This window comes from Ochotona curzoniae, unplaced genomic scaffold, assembly GCF_017591425.1.
Source record: "Ochotona curzoniae isolate NIBS_2020 unplaced genomic scaffold, NIBS_Ocur_1.0 contig_3622, whole genome shotgun sequence".
In the NCBI taxonomy this organism is placed as follows: Eukaryota; Metazoa; Chordata; class Mammalia; order Lagomorpha; family Ochotonidae; genus Ochotona; species Ochotona curzoniae.
Genome location: NW_024465926.1, coordinates 17,944,294 through 17,966,287, shown reverse-complemented (window position 1 = coordinate 17,966,287; position 21,994 = coordinate 17,944,294). Strand labels below are relative to the sequence as shown.

General features: G+C 37.8%; 1 protein-coding gene across 3 annotated transcripts in view; it reads right to left on the bottom strand.

Moving 5' to 3' along the window:
• CDH8 (cadherin 8) overlaps positions 1 to 21,994 on the bottom strand; it is a 327,239-nt gene that overhangs the window by 61,110 nt on the left and 244,135 nt on the right. The window contains exon 8 of one of the 3 annotated variants that reach the window (XM_040982088.1): positions 15,270 to 15,275. The exons of the other annotated variants lie outside the window; for them this stretch is intronic. Within the exon in view, the coding sequence (XP_040838022.1) occupies positions 15,270 to 15,275 (6 nt within the window). The remainder of the gene's footprint in view (positions 1 to 15,269; positions 15,276 to 21,994) is intronic. 3 annotated transcript variants of the gene reach the window in all.

Sequence of the window (21,994 nt, the reverse complement as noted above, 5' to 3'; positions counted from 1 at the left end):
CTAATAGTACCTTTATGTAGAACATAAAATATTAATTTAATGAGGTTGCTTTATCTGTCTTTACTCAGGTTTATTTTAATGTGATTTTTAAAAATATTATCAATAAAATATTTAATCCAGAATTGGGAGCTTTCATGTTGCCTTAAAAAGGCCTATGATTTTTCTTTTCACCCTTTGATCTTTTATCTATGTGAAGATTTTCATATTGATGATCTGATGGAGAGGTGAAAGTTTAGTTTCTACACTCAGGGCTATCCAATTATACAATCGATGCTGCAAAGACCATCTCTGTCATCCTTGTTAGAACTGAGTTGTAGTCTTATATGAAGATCTTTCTCCTGATATTTCAGTCCCAAATTGTTCTATGCTTTTTGTCTTGAAGCGGCTATAACTTTCTCTCTCTCTTTTACTCTCTCTCTCTTTGGACAGGCAGATTTACAGAGAGAAGGAGAGACAGAGAGGAAAGATCTTCCATTTATTTGCTGGTTCACTCCTCAAGTGGCTGCAACAGGAGCTGAATCAGTCCAAATCCAGGAGCCTCTTCTGGCTCTCCCACATGGGTGCAGGGTCCCGAGGTTTTGGGCCATCCTCTACTTCTTTCCCAGGACACAAGCAAGGAGGTTGATGAGCAGTGGTGCAGCCGGGACATGAACTGGTGCCTATATGGGATACTGGCGGTTTCAAGGCAAGGACTTTAGCCACTAGGCTACTACCCTAGGCTACTACCCTAGGCTCTATAACTCTCGTTTAACAACTCTAATATTTAAACAAATATTCATACTGATATTAAAACTGCAGGCTATAAAATTTTTTTGATTACTTCATAGCTGTTTTTATCATTTTGTCCTTTATATTCCCTACAGGTGTTAAGATAATTGCCCAACTTTGTGTGCATGCACACATATGCTCACACACACAGATATCTTGGAATTCTGATTCATATTATAAAGAATGTAAAGTCCAATTTTAAGAATATCAGAGAGAGAGGAAGAAACAACAATGAGAGAGAGAGAGAGAGAGAAGAAGAAGAAGAAGAAGAAGACAAAAAGCAAGAGAGATTTTTCTGCTGCTGGTTCATTTCCCAAATGGCTTCAATAGCCAGGACTGTGTCAGACCAAAGCCAGACATTTGGAATTCAATCTGGGTTTGCCAAGTGGATGGCAGAAACCAAATTTTTTAAACCATGGAAACAGCCTGGGTAGCCTGGACCTGAATTGGCTCTCTAACATGGGATGCTAGCTAGCACAGCAGGTGGTGGTTTAAATGGCTGTGCCACAATGACAGCTCCCAAACAATCGATTTAATGACAGCTGACATTGTGTACATTTCATTCTTCCCCATTAGAAATCTTATCTCCTCATTTATTTACATGCTCTTTAATATTTCTCACAAATGTTTTTAATGCGGGAAAGACACAAGCATTTGGTTCCAGGAGCCATTAGGGCTCCCAGACAATAAATAACAGCAGTCCCTTCAGAAATTCTTGCATTGTGTTTCCAAAGACCAGAGCAGCCTTTGTGTTTCTGTCCATTCAGACCTGGACACACCACGGTGGAAAAGCCCATTAAACATTACTTGGTCCTAGCTCACTTCCCCATTCCTCCAAGCTCTCCCAACCCCAAGACCATCAAACGACAAAAGGCCCAACCTGCGGAAAGGCTGGGTTTGTGCCAGGTGGTCCCTCCATCTGTACACGGGTGGATGGCCACTGTCTGTGACTTTACTGAACTCTAATCAACCCAATTTGGCTCTGAATTCAATTCTCATTTCTCTGCTTCTGAACCTCTTCCCTAACATTTTTGAGTCTCCTTCTTAAATCGTATTAATAGCTAGGGGCTACATTGTGATATTTCTTTCTTTTGTGTTTTTTTATTTTTTAAAATCTACTACATGCCCATGTATTTTTCTTTATTTTTAAAAGATTTATTACATTATTTCATTGGAAAGTCAGATTACAGAGAAGAGGAGAGATAGAGAGGTACATCTTCCATCCACTGATTCACTCCCAAGTGGCCGCAATGGCTGGAGCTGCACCGACTCAAAGCCCGGAGTCCAGAGTCTCCCCAGAATCTCCCACACAGGTGCAGGGCCCCTGACTCCAGGCCATCCTTGACCCCTCTCCCACGTCACAAGCAGGGAGCCGGAGAGGCAGCAGGGCCACCGGGATTAGAACCAGCGCCCACATGGGATCCCAGCATACGCAAGGTGAGGACTTTGGCTGTCAATCCACCGCACCAGGCCCTCTGATACATTTATTTATTTGAAAGATCAAACGAGAAAGAGAGAGAGAGAGAATGAATTACCGTTTCACCCTATGCTTCAGTTCTCAAAATGGCTGCAATAGTGAAACAGGAGCATGAACCAAGCTGAAACCAACAGCCAGGAGCTCCCCTGGCCTTCCCATGTGCGTAGCAGCAACTCAAGCTGCTAAGTGAACACCTGCTCCTTGTAAGACACATATTAGGAAACTGGGCTGAAAGTCAAGTAGCTTGGCCTTCAACTGGCACTAAGATATTGGGTAGTGGTGCCCCTAAGCGTGGCTTAAGCTCCACATGAGGGTTCAATGACTAAGTGCTGGAATCCCACATAGGCGCTAGTTTCTGTCCTAGCTGCTCTGCTTCCCATCCAGCTCTCTGCTTATAGCCTGGGAAAGCAGCAGAGAAGAGCCCAAATCCTTGGGACCCTGCATCCCAATGGGAGACCCAAAAGAAATTCCTGGCTTCTGGATCTGGATTAGCTCAGCTCTGGCCTATCTGATCATTTGGAAAATGAGCCAGTGAATGGAAAATCTTTATCTTTGTGTCTTCTCTCTATACATGTGATCTGCCTTTCCAAAATAAATAAATAAATAAATAAATCTTTAAAACTGAAGAAAAGGAAAAAAAGTGTGGCTTAATAACTTCAGTCACAATATCCACCCCAGTGAGTTTTTTTGTTTCAGATCTGTCATTTACTCATGTAATCTGTATCTATCTATTTATCTAGCTAGCTAGCTGGCAAAGCAACAGGAAGAAAGTGAGACAGGAAAGGGCATGGTTCATCTGGCACTTCACTCTTCAAAAGAGCTGCAGTAAGATGGAACCAGGATCCAGAAAGGACATCTGTTTCTCACGCTCGCAGAAGGGACTCGATCTTTGCCATCACCTTCTGCCTCCCAGCTATAGCTTCAGGCAGCTGGAAATGAAGGCAAACCCGTGCAGCCTGAGCAGCAATGTAGGATGCAGGTGTCCCAGGAACGCTCCCAGCTGTGCCAAAAAGCTTACTCTCACTGCGAAATGTTAACACATATGCAAAATATGTACTGACCAAATCAGGGGAAGAAGCATTTCCTGTTCAATGACATTGTTTTATGACTGCAGGCTTGGAGCTATTTTCTTGTATTTGCTCATATAATACAGATAAGGTTACAGAGAACAATGTTAGTTTCTAATCTACCCACGAAGCTATGTGACACTAGGAAATTATCTCTCTGTTTTAATTTGAATTTGTCACCCATTATCCAAGCTCCTGTGTTTGTTTACCATACATCTCCCGGCCTGCAGTAATCCCTATTCTTTATTTACATGAAGATTTCTCACCTTTTTGTGGGGGGGAGGGGGTTAGCTCCCATGCAATATGTCTGGCTCATTTCTCATGACAGCCATCCTCCACTTTCTGTCACGTTGCTTCAGATGACAGGATTCTGTTCTTTGTAATGGTTGGATAGTATTCCTCTCTGTGTTCCTGTGTGCCATGCTTTCTTTAGCCATTCATCTGATAATGAACACCTTGGTTAATTCATATCTTGGATGCTATGCTTAGTGACTTTAAGTTCCTGAACTCTCTAAATATTCATCATTGGCTGGATTAAGTAGCTTTTAGAGCTCCTGCGTTAAGTTTTATGACTATGTAATTGAAGTACATTTAAATATAAAGCAGTACCTTTATTCTATTTTCTGTATGTTACAGCAAAGTAAACTTCATTGGTTTTTGCAACTAATAATCCTGAAAACTTTCTTACTCATAATAACCCAACAGATGCTTTTATTTTAATATATATATGACCATGTTGTATCTTTAAAAATGTGACAGCCTTATATCCCCCGTTCCAATATTTGTACTATTATTTCTTCTATATTTTATTGCACTGGCTAAACTTCCAGTGTAATTAAATAAAATAGCAACAATAGAAAATCTTATCCCATTTTTAATCTCAAGGAGAAATATTTTAATATTTTAGCAGTAGGTTTGATACCTGATATCTTTTGGGTAGTTGTCTTGTATCAAATTGTTCTTCTATATTTCGAGTACAAAGAGTTTTTATCATGAACAAGAGACAAATGTCTCATGCATCCGAGATTGCTCATATGTGTACTTGAGAGATATCATGTTTGTATATTATGGACTTTGATTTTATAATGTAAAACCTAAAAACATATGTATAGGAAGTATGTATGGGAAATATCTATGGGAAGTATATTATTAACTCTCCTTTCTTAAAATAACATTATCAGGTACCAGCATTCAGATTACAGGTGCTTTTTGATATGAAATAGAAAACATTTTCCCTTCCACTTTCTTCCGATAAAGTTTACGTTGCTTTATTTATTCACGCATGATGGGTTATGTGCGAAGAATTGGAAAATGTGCACTTAATTTACTCAATAGATAAAGCTCTGTACATAACTCCTGATTATGTTAGCTTTGTGAAGGCTGTATTTTTAAACTTATTACTCTATGTTATAATGCATGTTTTAAAAAACAGGCAACCATTCCTGTTGTTGCAATTTTTAAACATGTGTTTATTTATCTGAAAGGCAGAGTTACTGAGAGAGGGAGAGAGATCTTTGTTCCAATGGTTCTCTCTCCAAGTGTCCTGGATGGAGCCAGGTTGAAGCCAGGGGCTCCATCTGGGCCTCCAGTGGGTGGCGTGGGCTCAAGAACCTGCACCCTCTTCTGTTTTCTCAGGCCATCACGAGAAGGCTGGTGAGGAAGAAGAGCTGGACATGGGTGTCACAGGCAAGTGCTTTGCCCAGTACACCACAGCGGCTGACCTCCATTACTATAATCATTAACATCTGTAGAAGTGCTAACAATTCCGCTTTCTCATTTCTGATATTTGTACTGTATAGTTTTTCTAACATGGTTGTAAGGTTTGCTCAACTTTGTTTTTTATTATATTGTTTTAAATTTTATTTATTTTTAAAATTGTTCATCTTTGTGAATAGGCAAATCTTGCCTTTTGCTAAATTTTATGACATACGATTTCTTGCTTTTTCTCATTATTTTCTCATATTTATTTTACCTCCCACTTTTAGTATTAAGTTTCTCTTCTAGTGCAAGACTTTATGTTCTTAAGTTTATTATTATACTTGATAAATTCACTATTAAGCACATATCTTACTTAACATTTATCATCATGGAAATGTTTACATTATTTGGTATTATTTTTCTTCTCTATGCATAGCTCTCTATCCCTCACTCTAAAATAACATTTTTAGTTTTATATCTCACCAAAAAGATATTCTAATATATTAAATAGCATGCCTAGCATTTATTTCCTTATGTAATAGTATTTTCAATGCCATTTTGAAGAGTTTCCCTTCTGTCTGAAGAACAACTCCATAATAGTTCTTTTGGTGAGAAAGTTCCACTGGCGAATATCATTACAGTGAATTCTTGGAATAACTATCAGAAGTCTATTCATCCTTGATATGAAATGTTGACGACTTCACAATTATTTGTGTCATTTTAAGATAACATCATATTATTCTGAGTTTGACAATTTCTATCATAGAATCATTTGGTCCATCTTTAAATTCTTAATATTATATTTTCTTCAGCATCCTATAATAGAGGCCGGTTCATGTCAAAGCTGCTACACTTCCTATGTAACTCCAGCTAATGTCCTGGGAATAGCAGCGGAGGATGGTTCAAGTGTCTGTGACCTTGGCACCCAGGTGAGAGACCAAGAGGAAACTCCGGACTCCTGGTTCAGCCTGGTCTGTCTTCAGTCATTGAGGCCAGGCTGGGAGTGATTCTGCAAAAACATCTTGCTATTCCTCCCCATCTCTCTCTCACTGAAATCCTGTCAGGAATCAACAGATGCAAATCTCTCTCTCTCCTTTTCCCTCCCTCTATGTTAACTCTTTCAAGTAAGTAAATTAATAAATCTTTATAGATTTTCATTTTCATTATTTTCAAGTATTGTTGTTATGAGTTGCCCTAGTCTGTCTTTTTAAAGTTGTATGATTTAGAATTTGATGAAGTTTTTGATTGTCTTCGACCAGATTTGGAAATGTACTTCTATTTTCTGTTGTTTTGCCGACGCAGTTTCATTTATACTAATTTTCTCAATGTAACATTTTCTTATTATTGAGAACATATTTTTAATTTACATGTTCAGCAAAGGTGTAATGCTCCTCAAAACAGAGTCGAACAAATGAAAACCGGGCAGTGCACAGTCCAGCATAAACGCAGGCAGGGTCAACAACTGTCATCCAATGGAAAGAGCTCAACCTCACTGCCTGACAGTAAATTTAGAGTGGTCACAGATCACTGTAACTACACTAGTTTATCATTCTTTATTAACCTGTTTATTCTCAAACTGCTTTGTCAGACACATTGTTTAGAACTGAAAACTCATTTCCAATATTTCTCCAAATATTACTTTTCCAATACCATTTTTCTCTCTTCAGAAACATTATTTATAAATATACTATACATATATAAATAGCATAAAATTTTTTTCTTTTTCATATTTTTCTAATACATGCTTTTCTAGAGCTCAGTCTTTGTTGAAATTCATTGCTGTATTCGTTTTACTTGATGAATTTTTCATTTTTAGCAATTAATTCTCTTTGCAGATGCCAGTTCATTGGCCAAAATACTCATTTCAGCTGTTATACTTTTTCCTCAAATTAATTATATTAATTCTTGTGGTCTTGTTGAAAAGCTAACTACACGGATCATCTAGATCTTTTTTCTGTGTTTCATTTCTCATTACTGATGGTTTTGGGGCTTTTCATGTCATGTCAGATTATTTTTGTTGGATTTTGTATAATTTTTGTCAGTTATATATCTTTCCTTGGAAGAGATCTGATTCCTTCTCACTGGAATATCACACACACACACACACACACACACACACACACACACACACACGCCACAGATACCATCAAACCCGGAATTTAGAACTTGTGGGCATGTAGTTTAATTTGAGTTTCCCCATGCTACTTGGGCCCATTATTTCTAAATAGCTAAATATCTGCTTAGTTTTTCAGCAAATGCTCTCTAATAGCCTTTAATTCACCTATTTTTGCATGTCTCTTTGTTCGTAAATACATCAAGCTTCAGAAAACACCATAACTTTGCAATGTTTTCAATTACCTTTTCACTGCAATCATTGCAATTTCTGGATGTATCAATAGACTTAACTCCAGCTTCAATCTGAAAATCTCGTGAGATTATCATGAACCCCGGGTCTCCGACTTCTGTTGGATTTGCATGCCCTATGACTCAGATCAGTTAAAGCTCCAAAGCGAATAAACAGTGCTAGATTGAGCAGGATTCTCCCTCTCTCACTCTTCCTGTCTCTCGTCCTTTCTGTTTGAGTTGTTCTCTCACACACTGGCTGGAGTAAGTGCTGCTGCCTTCACATGTTATTTTTCCACCTTAATCATATGGTTGTTTTCGGCTCCGGAGTTTGTCTGATATGAAGTCTTGTTTTAGACATAAGGCAAACACTCATTGTTAATCTCTGCATGATAGTATATGTTCATTTTTCCTCAAGAAAATTAAACTGTAAATCACCCAGTCCTTGTTGAACAATGGACAAAATATTACTATAAATCTGTTGTAATCTTCTCTGAGTGGAAAGGAGTCCTTGGTCAGTGTTTAACGGAACTCCTGGATGGTAATTAAGATTGTGCTATCTTAGCTACTGCTTTGATTAAAAAGAGAGAGAGAAACTGGGCTCCTGAGCTTATCTTTCCTCACTCCACATGGTAGCCATGGTGAATTCTTTGACAGTGGACCAAGACGTATGTGCCACATTGACTGAAATAAGCAAATACATAATTCAAGATAAATGATTAACAATAGGTTGAAATGATTGCTATGCAATCCACTAGCTCAGTGTCAAACATGTGGCAATAAAACGAATGCTGTTGATTTATTCCCAGATGTTAGTATTAATTGGATTGAGTACATATGAATGTAAACATTGATATGCACAGTTCCATTTATACAACTCCACTTCCTTCAAAGGCATCTAAATCCAGGCAACCATCTGTCCATCTGTGATCTTGAAAAAGAAATGAGAGGCAGAATATTATTTATCTTTTCAGGAGATTTAAAAGCTATGTTGGAGGGGCCAGCCTTGCCGTGTGATTTATTATGTTTCTGATGCTGGCATTGCAGTGAGACAATGCATTTCATACTAGGGGGCAGGTTCCAGTCTTGATGCTCCAATTCTGTTTCAGCTTCCTGACAATGTGTCTCAGAAGCCAGAGCAACGTGATCTAAGAATTTGCTCTCTTGCCCTCCGGGTGGGAAACCAGGGTAGAATTCTTGACTTCCAGCTTCAGCTGCGGTGGTCATTTGGGGGGAATAAAGCACATGTATGGGTAAGATCTCCGTTTCTCTCTCTCTTTTAGTGTGCACATGTTCGTCTCTGTCTCCAGCTCTGCATTTCAAATGAATTAATTCTAAAAAAGAGGTCTTGGATGAGACTTGCAAATCTGTAAATATGTGGATAACTGTCTTGTGCCTTTTACTTTTTAAGGCATTTGCAGAGTCACTGCACAAAACCTACGCGTAGAGATGAAAGCCACTGCATTGTTGTTGTCGTTTAGTTTATGCCTGAAGTGCAGACCCCACATGGAGAAAAGATCACTTCAACTGTATCTGTTTTCTTAAAGTTCATAAAACAATCTTGGACATAGTAAATTTATCATGCAGATCTTTAATATATGGTAGCAGAGATGTTGACAGGAACACAGAAGGTTCAGAACAATTTCCAAAATGTCAGGAGAACATAAGGGAACACTTGCAAATTTTAATAGAATTAGCGCAACAATGCAAAATCATGGCCAAAAAATTAAGAAAAAAATAGTAGTTTATACATCTGGAATTCATGAAAGATGGAAAAATTCCTTGATATTACGAAAAGTTTCTTACTTTCAAAAAGTCAAGAACAGATTAAAAAAAAAAAAAAGCATGATCTTTCCTTAACAGGAAGGGGAGAAAGGAGGTTAATTTTAAGCAAGGGGAAAGCTTCTATTGGGGCTGGTATGGGGGTGCGTGAGGCTAATCCTCGGCCCTGAGGCTCCAGGTTCCCACAGGGATGCTGGTCCAGCTATCTCAGCTCTGATCCAGCTATGACCTGGGAAAGCAGTGGAGGATAGCCCAAGTCCTGGGGACCCTCTACCGACATGGGAGAACAGGAAGCAGCTCTGGGCTTCACAGCTGCAGATCCACTTAGTTCCAGTTGTTGAGGCCATTCGAAGAGTGACCCAGAGATGTAAGATCTATGTCTCTCCTTCTCTCTCTCTCTGTAAAATACGCTTTTTCAAATTAAAAAAAAAAGAATTCTAAAAAATAAATAATTAAATCCTTTTTTTTTAATGCTCAAGTTTTGTTACTGTCATCTGCATTTTTGCTGCGGTGGATTCTGTGTGGATGGGGCCTGATATGATAGGGGGAAGGACTTTGAAAAAAATTATTTTGGCTAAGATCTACTCATTCCCTTTTATTGGCTGATGCCACTGAACACAACAGCCAACTGGTGTAGATTTTCTTCCTTAAGGCACGGGAACCAACCAGTGGGCAGGAAGCGCTTTGGTTGCCTCTGTGGTCTACACTCCACTGAGTGATGTGGAAATACAGCTCTTGGGGTTGCACTTCTATCAGCCTTTTGTAATTCTCACTGTGTGCCTGCTGGGAGTGAAATGCTGATTACAACCTGAAAAAAAAATATTCCGATTTGTGTTATGTTGCACTAAGATGTCATTATCATCATCGAATGTATGAGACGACCTTGCGATGTATTCTATACTGACCTTCAGAAAGCCTGGTTCCATTTCCCTTTCAATCTGTGGACAAATTAGGATGATTCTTCTCTCATACAAATGTAACACATGATAATTACAATTGTTTAGATGGATAATGATGATTTGACTCATAGGAAATGTCTCCAAGAAATTAATGAAGAATGTGCATTATAAAAAAATCAATGTCAATTTCTAACAATGAAATGACACTGTCATTTTTCCAAGATATACAGAAAACCTTACCACTCTAAAAATTCTTTAATTTAGAGAGGCAGAAAAGAGGCTCTCAACCATCTGCTTCTTGGTACCCCAAATGCCTTAATCAGCAAGGGTTGGGGCTCGGTCAGGTCAAAGCCAGGAACCAATCAGTGAAACCAGGCCTGCCAGATGGGCCATGGAGACCCCCTGCTTTATCTGTCAAACAGCAGTGAGGACTTAAACCCGCGTTCTCGGCTATGGGAAGTGGACATCTTTCCTGCAAGGTTCAAGGTCCGTCCCCAAACCTCTCCTAATTTTGCTTATTCCATGACATTTCTGGCATATCATTTTACATGGATTTTAATATTTTACTCTCATACACTGATGTGTGAGACCACTGCTATCATCTGACAGCTTTACCCAAAATAGTTTGCAAAAAAATGCATATGATAAAGGTTTCTGCCAAAATATGTTAATTGGCTTTAAAATGTGAATGGATGGTTCAGCTTCTTGACAACTGTCACTATAACAGGAGTGAAATGATACCTTATTGTTGGTTTCTCAACTTGCACTCCTTTGAAGATTACAGATTTTGAATGTTTTCTCATAGATGTACACACACACACACACACACACACATGCATGAACCATTTATGCACCTTCTTTTGCCCTTTATTCATTTTCAATAGGATTATCTGCTTCTTGTTATACTGTATTTATAGTTCCTTGTGTATTTTGTACAGTAGCATCTTATCTGATACATCTGATGCTTTGCTGTACAGAAACTTATTTATTTTGCACAATTTGAAATGTCTATATTTAGTCTCCATGTTTTTCACATTTTCAAATCATGTCCAAGAAACCTCTCTTTCCAGACCAGTGTCGTGGAGTTTTGTCTTTATATTTTCTTCTGGTAGTTTTACAATTTAGGGTCTTCTGTTTGAGCCTTTAATACATTTTGAGCTGATTCTTGCACAAAAGTAAAGGCAAGGGTCCAGTTTCATCTTTCAGTTTCCCCACAACCATTCAATGTAGAAGTTGCCTTTTTTTTTATTGTCTAATCTTGGCATCTTTTTGGAAAATCATTTGTACGTTGACTGCTGGGTTTATTTCTGGGCTATTTATTCTGTCAAGATGTTTCCTTTTCAGCCATATATCATTTTTTATTACTATACCTTTGTAATTTATTTTGACATCAAATTTTTGATACCTGCAGCTTTACTCTCTTTGGTGATGACTGCTCTGGCTATTGGGGGAATTTTGCAGTTCTATATAAATTTCAGGATTTTCCCCTATATCTGGAAAGAAGTACAACAGAATTTTGATGGACATGGCATTTAATTTGTAGATTATCTGAGATATTATGGCCATGTAAAAACTGTTAATCCCTTTAAAAGCCAGGAATTGGAAACAACATAAATGACCATCAGCAGATGGAAAGAATTTTAAAAAGTAATACAGGACAGAATGATAGATAGATGATAGATAGATAGATAGACAGATAGATAGATAGATACTGAAATACTACTCAACCTTAAATAATTTTGAAAAATTAAAAAAAAAGAACACAGAAGGCTCCATCTTTTGCAATAACACTGACGTTCCTGGAGGATTTTAAGTCAAAAGATCCAGAAAGAAGTATCATTTGAAGTCACTTAGACAAAACCTTGAAAGGCTGATAGAAGTGGTTACCCTAGTTTTAGTGTGGGTGTAGGTAAGGAAAGAGGAGTGGTGAAGGAATTACAGCTCCATGGAGGCACAAGGGGATATGTTGCACAGCAGGGTGCCTGCAGAAGTAATAATGTGTATTCCAACGGGACTAAAAGGAGATTTTGAATATTTTCATCTCAAAGAAGTAATATTGAGGTGCTATATCTGCTAATTACTTTGTTTTGATCATCACACAATATATACTCCTTTGAAACATCACAATTTACTAACTAAAAATGAAACTAAGCAAGAAAAAGCATAATTTCAAATGTAGATTTCCCAACCTCCAGTCTTCTCGACAAATATTGACTTTATAGTTCATGCATCCTAGTTAACTCTAATACGCACTGCAAATATAAAATAAAGCAACCAAACAAAATGCATAAATAATGGGAACACTCTCGCGCACAGATGAAACTTAGCAAAACATGAGATCTGCTGAAGTGAATGGAAACATTGGAATGGGTTAGGCATTCTAAGGCTTCTATCTCCACCTGGTTTCCATTCTCTTATGCTAACATTCACATAGGAAGTAATTCTCATGTTGTAACCATAGTGTCTTCCTTCCTCTATTTTTTTTTCTCCAGACAGCCTATTTTCCTCTTTCTCTACTTAATTCTGACAACGTTTCTCAGAGCAATCACCCCCAATATGGAAAAGTTGTATGATCTACACCTCTTGAGCACAGACTAACACAGACAAACATTGCATTCTCTTTCATGGGGCGAGTAAATGTGCCTTTCAAATCTTGAATATTCCAACCAGCGTGTCCAATATTAACAGAGGATTAAGTAGTAAATTCACTTCATTTTGCATGTGCAAAAAAAAAAATAGGCAGCCTTTCCTGAGTTTTTGGCTTAAGAACATCTGGTAAAATTTGACTTAGTAGGTCAAGATTGGAACCTAGAAAATTTTATTAGAAAAAGAAAGGGATAATGTGGCATGACAGTTGAAGCTGCCACTTGGAATGCCAAAATCCCATATTTTGATGGTGTCTTTTTTCAGGTCTCACCATTTCTCCCAATTCAGGGTCCCTGCTCATGCGGGTGCTGGAGGCAGCAGATGACTTGGGTGCTTGGGTTCCCGCAACCTACATGGGACACCCGGATGGATTCCCAGCCTCTGGATTCCAGGCAAGCCTTGGTGTGTCTATATGGGATTTGGGGGAGTAGATCAGCAGATGGGAGATTTCTTCTGTCTCATTTGACTCTCTTTCTGTCTCTCTCTCTCCCTCCCTCTTTCTGTCCTCCCTCTGTCACTTTGTTTTTCAAACAGAAAATAGAAGTAAAAAATGTTAAAAACAAGAGGCCAAATGTCAAATAGGCAAAAATGATAATAAACATAGTAAGTAAACTCAATTTATTAAAAATTTTCTCTACTATAGCATAAAACTTCTGAGGTTTTGAAAGATAACATCCATGTTTTCTCTACCTGTATACATTATTTTTGAAGCGTTGATCCTAAAGAGAATCTGTCCTAGAATTCCCTCCACAGGAGAAACTTCAGCTTTTGTCTGAGTAAAGTACAAAGGTGCTGTGGTGATTCCAGTTATCGTTAAAAGAATGCAAATCCATTTGGACAGGAGTTCTCACTGCTTTATGTCCCTTGTTGTATTTGGTATATATAGCACACTTCCTAGTTTGTACATCCTCAAGTCAATACCAGTCTCAGTGGTTGTTGAAACGCTTGAATGAAATTATAGATAAAAGTGCCAAGCAAATTGCAGAGTGTTAAAAGAGTTAGTTCTTGATTTTTGTCCTCTGTTGTATTTTATGCCATACTTTTAAAATTTCCTGCTGGCTGACTCAGCTTCCTTTAAAATCACTGATATCTCAGAGTCTAATTCTACAAGCACAATATTTTTTCGCTTTGCCATTACTCCAGAAATCTTACAATTTTTAAAGAAATTTTGTAGTTTCCTGGGCAAAGCACAGAAAAGAAAACTGAAGAAATGTGTTGGTTTACTGTAAAGAGGCACTTTCTAACACATTTGCTCAGAAGAACAATGCGTCCGTCTCCCAAGGCAGTGTTTCTGAGCACTGTGAGCAACAACATGGTGTGACTGTGGCAGAGGTGAGGGAAGTACAGGACAGTGATATGGGTTAGGCTTAAATACCACCCCTAATAATTGAATTTAATCCAACAGCTTTGTGATGGTGAATCATGTTTTCACGGTCAAATTCGTGTTAAGAAAGTCCTATTACCCAGAGTTGACTCAGTGAAAGATTAGAAATTGTTGTAACGACTTTTCATTATATCTAATTCCTACCTGGAAATGATAGGCCAGGCATTCACAGCATGGAAGACTAATGATTCTGTTGTAGTCATTGTGATTCTGGCTTATAATATGAACCTTCGAGGTCCCATCCCCTCCGTACTAAACTTTGATGATGATGTTGCTCCAAAATTCTCTCCCGAAAATATGATTTTCAGATAAGAATGTTATCCACGATTGGTTTCCATCCCAATATTTTTAGTTACTGTTAATTAACTTAATGAAAGTAATTCAGAATTTCATTCCAAATATTGCTTATTAATTCCAAATGTTGCTTATTAAGGTGTATTTTTATAACTTTAGGAGAATAAAAATATTGCATAGCTTTTAATTTCTTGCACATAAATGTTCATTATAATTTCTTCTCAGGAAGTTGTTGGAATTTGCTCAGCACTAAAGAATTAATCGCCTAACATTTGAAATCAATTAAACAAATCATTTCATTATATACATATAAATGAGTATAGTTTCAGGGTGACACAGAAATCCAAGGGAGAGAACGGAAAGGAAAATTTCTGTCTGTTCAGTTATTTTTTCTTGTCTGTTAATGCCCAATATAAAGATGTCAAAACAAAGGTACAGAGAAAGTATTTCATTTCCCTAATTTAAAACCATTAATAAGTGCTGATGCAACAGATGGCTTGTAATTTAGTTGTGCCTGACTCCAAAGCACATCGCATTTTCTTTAATTACAAGATATTTGCCTTAAATTTTAGCTTGATGTGGAAACCGAAACAGCAGAGTTACAAAGCCACAGATTCTTTGTGTCAATGTTGTCTCTGGAGTAAAATAATTTGGCATCAGTGCCATTCTGTATTCTCTATTAGATGAGACAAACTATTAAAAGGTGTGTACAAGCAATGATTCTCTTAAATGTTGGCTAATAAAAACAAGATGTATCCTATTTCTAACAAAAAAGACTGTCCAATCACATTTTTAGCCATTTTGGTATGCTAAAATGCTCAAATGAGCAGAATACATTATCACGATGAATAAGAAGAACAAAAAAGTTGGTTTGCTAGGCAGCTACACAAAAACAGCAGAGTGACAAGAACTCTGGACTATAATCTACAGCGCAGAATTATAATGACAACACAACATTAATAACCTAGCTTTCAACTGTTTTATATGCAGCCAGAAACATTTCCTTTCTCTGTGCTTTTTCTGTCTGCTTTTAAACACAGAAAGGTACAAGCAATATATTGAGTTTTGATGAACTTTGTAATTCAATTACTTAAGTACGTTTATGAAGAACAAAGATTTCACTTTATTATCAGTGAATTATTCAATGTCATCAGGTATTAGTCAATTCTGATTTATTTATTTATTTATAACCAATGTTCTTAAAGGTCAATGATAAGCATTATTAATCAAGTCCTGGCTTTTCATTTCTCCCTGAATTTACTTATTTCAATCAATTGTTTCTTCTTTTAATAAAAATGAATCGAATGTTCTGACTATAAGACACTCTTCTGGATCAGCTTACAGCTCAAAGTATTCTACCTGGGGGAAGAATATGAAGCATACACAAAATAATAGTTATTTGCTGTGTCGGAAATGACTAAGTTTTAATAAAAAGAAATAAAGCAAAGTTAAGGAGAAACTGTGACTGGTAGAGAACAGGGTACATGTACATGAGCAAAGACTTGATTATAGAATGAACCTTGACTATAGGAAAGCAATACCTGCTACAGGCAGAGGCGACCCTTGCTGCAAGGACCTTGGGGCTAGTGTCTGAGTGGCCAACCACACATTTCCGGGTGATTAGAAAACAAAATTAATTCCTTAGAAATAATAATGCACTTGCACAAAACATTAACAGAATGCAAAGATTATTAAGGAGCATTGCTTTCTTGATTATGCATTTGAGATCATGTAAGACAAAAACACTCCAGATTTGAATGAAGAATTAGGTTTGACGTGTTAACTTTGAAGATTACGAACAATGTGGTGTCCTTGTAGGATACACTGTTCAGCAATAAAACAACAAAGCTTTCAAAAGAGGTGACATGTAAATCGAGACTTTCAAGGAAAAGTCATCTTTGGAAATACAGGGATATTGACAAGATATTGAAGGAAGCAAACCAAAATGTCATAAGCAAAAGTTCAGAGAGACAAGGCGCAACATACTGTCTCTGAGACACCTGTGCTGAGCAACAGGCGTTCTGACAAAATAATGTGGATGTGATCGCAAAAGAACTTTGTTTCAATCCGAAAAAAAGAAAACATAGTATGTTATTACAAATCATTTTCCTCAGGTTTAAAACCAAAATTAGGGCAAAGGCATTTAGCAGGGCAGTTAAGACACCCGAGTCCTCTACCCAGGAATTTTCTACTCCGGTCGTGGCTTCTAATACAGGATTTCCTCTTCTCGCAGACCCAGGGGAAGCAACAGTGATGGCTAGAGTAACTGCGCGCTTGCCACCTGCATGCAATGCCCAGCTACAGGTGCTGGCTCCTAGCATCAGTCTCAGCCCGTCCCGCACTACTGCAGGCATTTGCGAAGCATATTAGAATTTGGAAGTTAGCTCTTGATCTTTCTGCTTCCTAAATAAATAAATTCTTAAAAGTCAAAGAAGCAGAGTCTTCTTATTGATGATTGAGAACTCTAATAAATGTGAGATACCATGAACTCTAATAATAATAGCAATTTTGATAGCAGTAAATCTTATTGCTGAAACACTTTATTCATAAAGGAGTCTTGAGTGGATTTGTTCATGTACTTTATACACGAGATAATTAAGGCATATGCCAGTTCAATTTTTGTAAGACATAAACAGTGCGGAAATTAAAATTTATACTCAGAAAACAAATACCACATTTTCTGAATCAAATCCAGCCACTGGAGTCAAAAGTGGGCAGATTGGGGAACACAAAGCCTTCAGCAGAGTTAGCAGGAAGTTAGCCATTTGAGTAATGACATGGAAGCTGGAGTTTTCAAGTCATGACTGTCTGCGAGGTGTCACAGTGGTTACTGCTTTATGCTGTCATTTTCTATGTTTTTATTTAGTTAAGATTAAATTGGTTTCAATTAATTGCATGTGCTAATTATTAAAAACCATATAGTTAATACCAATGATTTCTCGGTGGGTAAGTGTCAATCTGAAGAAATTTGGAATTTTCATAAAGAAAAAGAGCAAGTATACAATACCCAGAAAATAAGCTATTAAGCTCTGAGTATTATTAAATGATGTAAAAGTATATCGACTCTGTTCTGTGTATTTAAACACTTACAAGTTAAAGTATATGAAAGTACTAGAAAGAAGTAACTAAATGTTAATAATAATTGCTGTTAGTTGTAAGTTTATACTGTATTTTATTTTTTAATGTAAATTACGTTTAAATTGTTTGTATTACTCAGGTACAATATTTTAATCAAGAAAAAAACCTGAGTTTTAATTTATTAAAATTTTTTTTACCAAACGTTTTTTTTCCCAGTCTCTCAAAACACTGATGTTTTGTACATTTTGCTGTCTATAAAATAAATAATACCAGCAAGAGATATTCTCATGCATTTTCTGTCACAGTCGCCTTTTCTCTCGTATGCCAGTGACCACCAACATATTTTATTCCCCTGTGTTTAAGGCAAATCTAAATTCATCTGCTATTCTCTACACTCGCAAGCTCACTTTTCAGAACCTTTGGAGACCCTTTTCAAAAATTCTCCAGACAAAAATCGTTACATAGAAAATTGCTTAAAAATCAAAACTGCCCGAAGTGTCACCAGAGGAGAGCCATTTACTTTTTAGCCAATAGTAGCCCACACATCCACCACACAGACTCATGCATGCCTAACTGTGCAACACCACGCTGCTGATGTTTTTAATGTAATCAACAAGAAATACCAAGGTCCAAATTCTCATCTTGAGCTAACACTTAGGCAGCAATGTCAAACGTAACAGGGGTTGTACCAGCCAACGAATTAAAGACACTATTCTGTTGGAATCTTTGTCTTCTCCTCATTTTTCTCCTTTCACAATTTTTTTCAATTCGTGTTTGGCAACTCTTCCAAACTAAAATTATTTGGAGTATTTCTCAGGAGCATATTTTACTGAAATTAATGTACATCCCAGCGGATGAGAAGCTGAGCTCTGAAAATGCAAGTCTTAGCATCATAGAAGTTTGGTAAGCGTCACTCCAGCTTCCTGGTGAAAATATAACTCACATCACCTGGAATGAATTTCACTCTACAGTGCTTCCAATAAGGGGGTCCCTGAATACCACTGCAGTTCGCTACCCTGGGCTATCTTCTTAGGGGCCCAGAGTTCCTGATTAAGGTATCTTGGCAACATGAAATATACCCACTGCTTGCACATCCACGTTCTGCTTTTTCACTTCTCACCTGCTGTCTCTCCTCTACCATGATTCTTCTGAGCTAAGCAGGAGCAATATTAACACTATGGGCTCACAGAAGTTTTAAAAAAAAAATGGAGTGGAGATAAAATTGTTGTGAGGTGACTTAGCTGGTTAGACTCCAAGCAGAAGCACTGAAACAGAGGCTTGTTTTCTTCACAAGACAAAGGAAAAGGGGTTAAAGGAAAAAAAAAAAAACAGGAAAACAAATGGTCTCTATTTTTTAAATTATCTTTTAAGATTTATAACTAAAAATAGTCAATTTTATGCTTCTTTGATGCATAGAAGTTTATTAATAAAATAAGCACTGAAATATTATACAGCAATTTTCAGTATTGTAGGAGAATTACCTGTCTTTAGTAGCTTAGTGCTTTTCTGTGATATAAACTTAACTGGCAGTTTTGAAATATGGCTCTACACATTTTGCCATGGTTCACACCAGAAGGTGGAATATTCTCGTCCCATGACTGTAGGCTTCAAGTGATAAATAGGATGTGACACGAGTGATGCTGTCCCATGTCTTAGGCTGCACTCTTGAGCAGCTGGCCCTCTCCTGCCTTCATCGCTTGCACTGGAAATCCAGACATGAGATCATCTTGACTGGTGCTTCTTTGGCTTTTCTCATTCCCCAATCCTCCTTTGGAAAGGTAGCCTGCTGCCAGTTCCATTTTGCAAATTAAGTGAATGAGCCGTCCTGGACCGGCTAAGCCAAGCATTTCAGGTTGTTGCAGCTGGGGCCACACGATTCAGAAATGAATTGACCCTGACAAGCCCTGCCCAAATTTCAGTTTTGTGAGTCAAATAAATGGTGGTGTTGCTTTAGGCTACTAAAATCTGGGCTTTGTTTGTGATGCAGTAGATAATAATACAGATTTCAGTGTCTGAAGTAAGGTGTGCTGTGACGAGAATCTGAAGCCCGTGGGATCGGTGTGGGTTCAGCTGCAGCCAGGAGCAAGATCAACTGGAAAGACTTGGTAAAAAGTGAACTTACAAGCTCATGAACTGGATGCTGTTGTGCTAAGTTACTGACTTGGTTCTGATGAATTGAACGTAACAATAACAGATATCTGGAAGAGAATGCTAAGAGCATCTCTCTTGAAAGTGGAAGTGTTTAAAAAAGTTAAAAGTAGAGTTGCAATGTATTTTAATTTTCATTGACGATATTCACCACCTGCCATACTAGTCAAGTGTACTACCAACATCACTTCAAGGGACCCTAAGAAATACTTAGCATTTTAGTCATATGGTTTCCTTCAAGACAATGAGGGAAAAACGAACAAATATAAAATCCATTTGGAAATACATGCATAGCATTTTGAGGATACACATTTTGCCATAAACTTTCTGAAGACTCCTGACATGTGGATATGTATTATTTAAAATTAATTGTGATACCTTTGAAAGCAAATGTTATGCCAGTTTGTCTACTATGGCATCATTGACTTTTGATCAGAAAAAGTAAAGCATGAATGCCTATATAGGAATAACTGCCACCCTCAGTGCCAAACACTAAAGTTACATGAGCATTTCAAAGTAAGTTTTTCCAGGATATACATGGAGTCCATTCTAATAGTATTAATGATCTTATTAGTTGGCTCAGGGGCAAGTAAAAGATTTAGATTCTTATTCAAAGTGCACTTCCAAGAAGTAGTCTGATTTTTTTTTTAAATCTTGGATGTTAACATTCTGAGTCTAGCATGTGTGCCATAGAACTGGGCCACTGGAAAAGGAAATTCAACCATAACATCCTCAGGACTGTAAGAAATCCTTAAAACTAAGGACCTCTCTTACGAGAGGCAAGAATTACAATCATGGCTGAACATGAGGGTCATCTGCAAAACCTCCAGAATATATACAGATGTGTTCTCCTCTATAGTAAAGAAGAATCAGGTGGTGAGACCCTGGCCCTAGCAGCCTTAAAAACTCCTTGTTAGTTATACACTTTATTATTCTAATGAATAAAAGTTTGGAAATGACTAAATGACAGATATTGAGAATACGGCATGAGGAATGAGATCTGTCCTTGAGAGAGGCGTGGGTGGAAAGAGCTTTATCGCAGCATGACTGTTTATTGTAACACAACGAGGGCAAACAAAGGGTGGGGGGAGTGACAGAGTTGGTAGATTGCATCAACGCAAACATCCTGATTCTGACACTGACCGCAGTTTCCTAAGAGGTCGCCTGCCGAAGGAGCTGGAGGAAGCGTACACCGGAACTCGCTGGGCTGATGCATGTTACATCTAAACACACACTTATCTACACGTGAAATTCTTATTTTCAGAAACTCTCCTGGAAACTATCATGTCCCTATGTTTTAAAAGCCAAATATAGCTTCCTACAGCAGTCACATGAGTTTCTAGAAAGGGGAAGAACTACATCATCTCAGTGGTTTGTGACTAATGGTCCATACTGCATTATCAGCATCACTTTGAACCTTGTTGAAACACAAACACTCAGGTGCTAACCCAGATCAACTAAATTAGAGAGCATCAAGTTGAAGGCCAGTAATCTACACTTTATTAATCCTTGCCGGTATCTTCGATGCACACTGAGAAGCCTAGGATAGAGTTTTGGTGTGTGATAATCATTAACTATGCATACACATCATATAACACATATTGGATATGAGCAGAAACTGGCAATTTAAAGTTAGTCGCTGAGCAGCAACATTGCCATCACCGATAACCTTGCAATTATAGGATCCGGAAGGGCATTGGGACTTGTCCTGGTTAACCCATCACTGGGGGCACCTGCATTCAATATTAAAATGCTCATGTGTGTCTCAGCTCCTTCACATCTTATCCAGCTTCCTGTCCATGATGGCCCAAGTACATAAGGTTCTGACATACAGGTGGGTGACCCAGAGAGCCCTTAGCTGTTGATCTTAAGCTGAGCCAGCCTTGGCTGGGGTGGGCAGTTACGAAGTAAACTAGTATGAAAGATCTGTGTGTGTGTCTGTGCCTATCCCTCTGTCTCTGGCAGTCTACTTTCAAACAAATGAATAAACACATACTTGAGAAAAAGAATTGCAGAATCTACATTCCTGACTTGGGCAACTCAGTTTGTATTTTAACATGATCCCAGTATAATTTATGGGCACCTTAAGCATAAGAATCAGTGCCTTGGAGTATTGGTTAACAATTTATATGCACTGAATCAAAATGTAGCTGTGGTTCTAATGAGAGGACCAAGTTCGTGATGGGACAGTGATGTCAAACATCTCACTTTAGATCATGTCCCATAAGCAGTCAACCTCAGACATGAACCTACATAGGATATAAAAGAAAAAACAAAGCAATATCCATCAGTCTGGAACATTCCAGAACTTATGTTCACTTGTGCTTTGTTGAGCTGCTCAGTCCCTCCTGTGTTAGGCCAACTCCTTAGGCCAGTTCTGGCTCCCAGCACTTTCTATCAGGAAATGTCA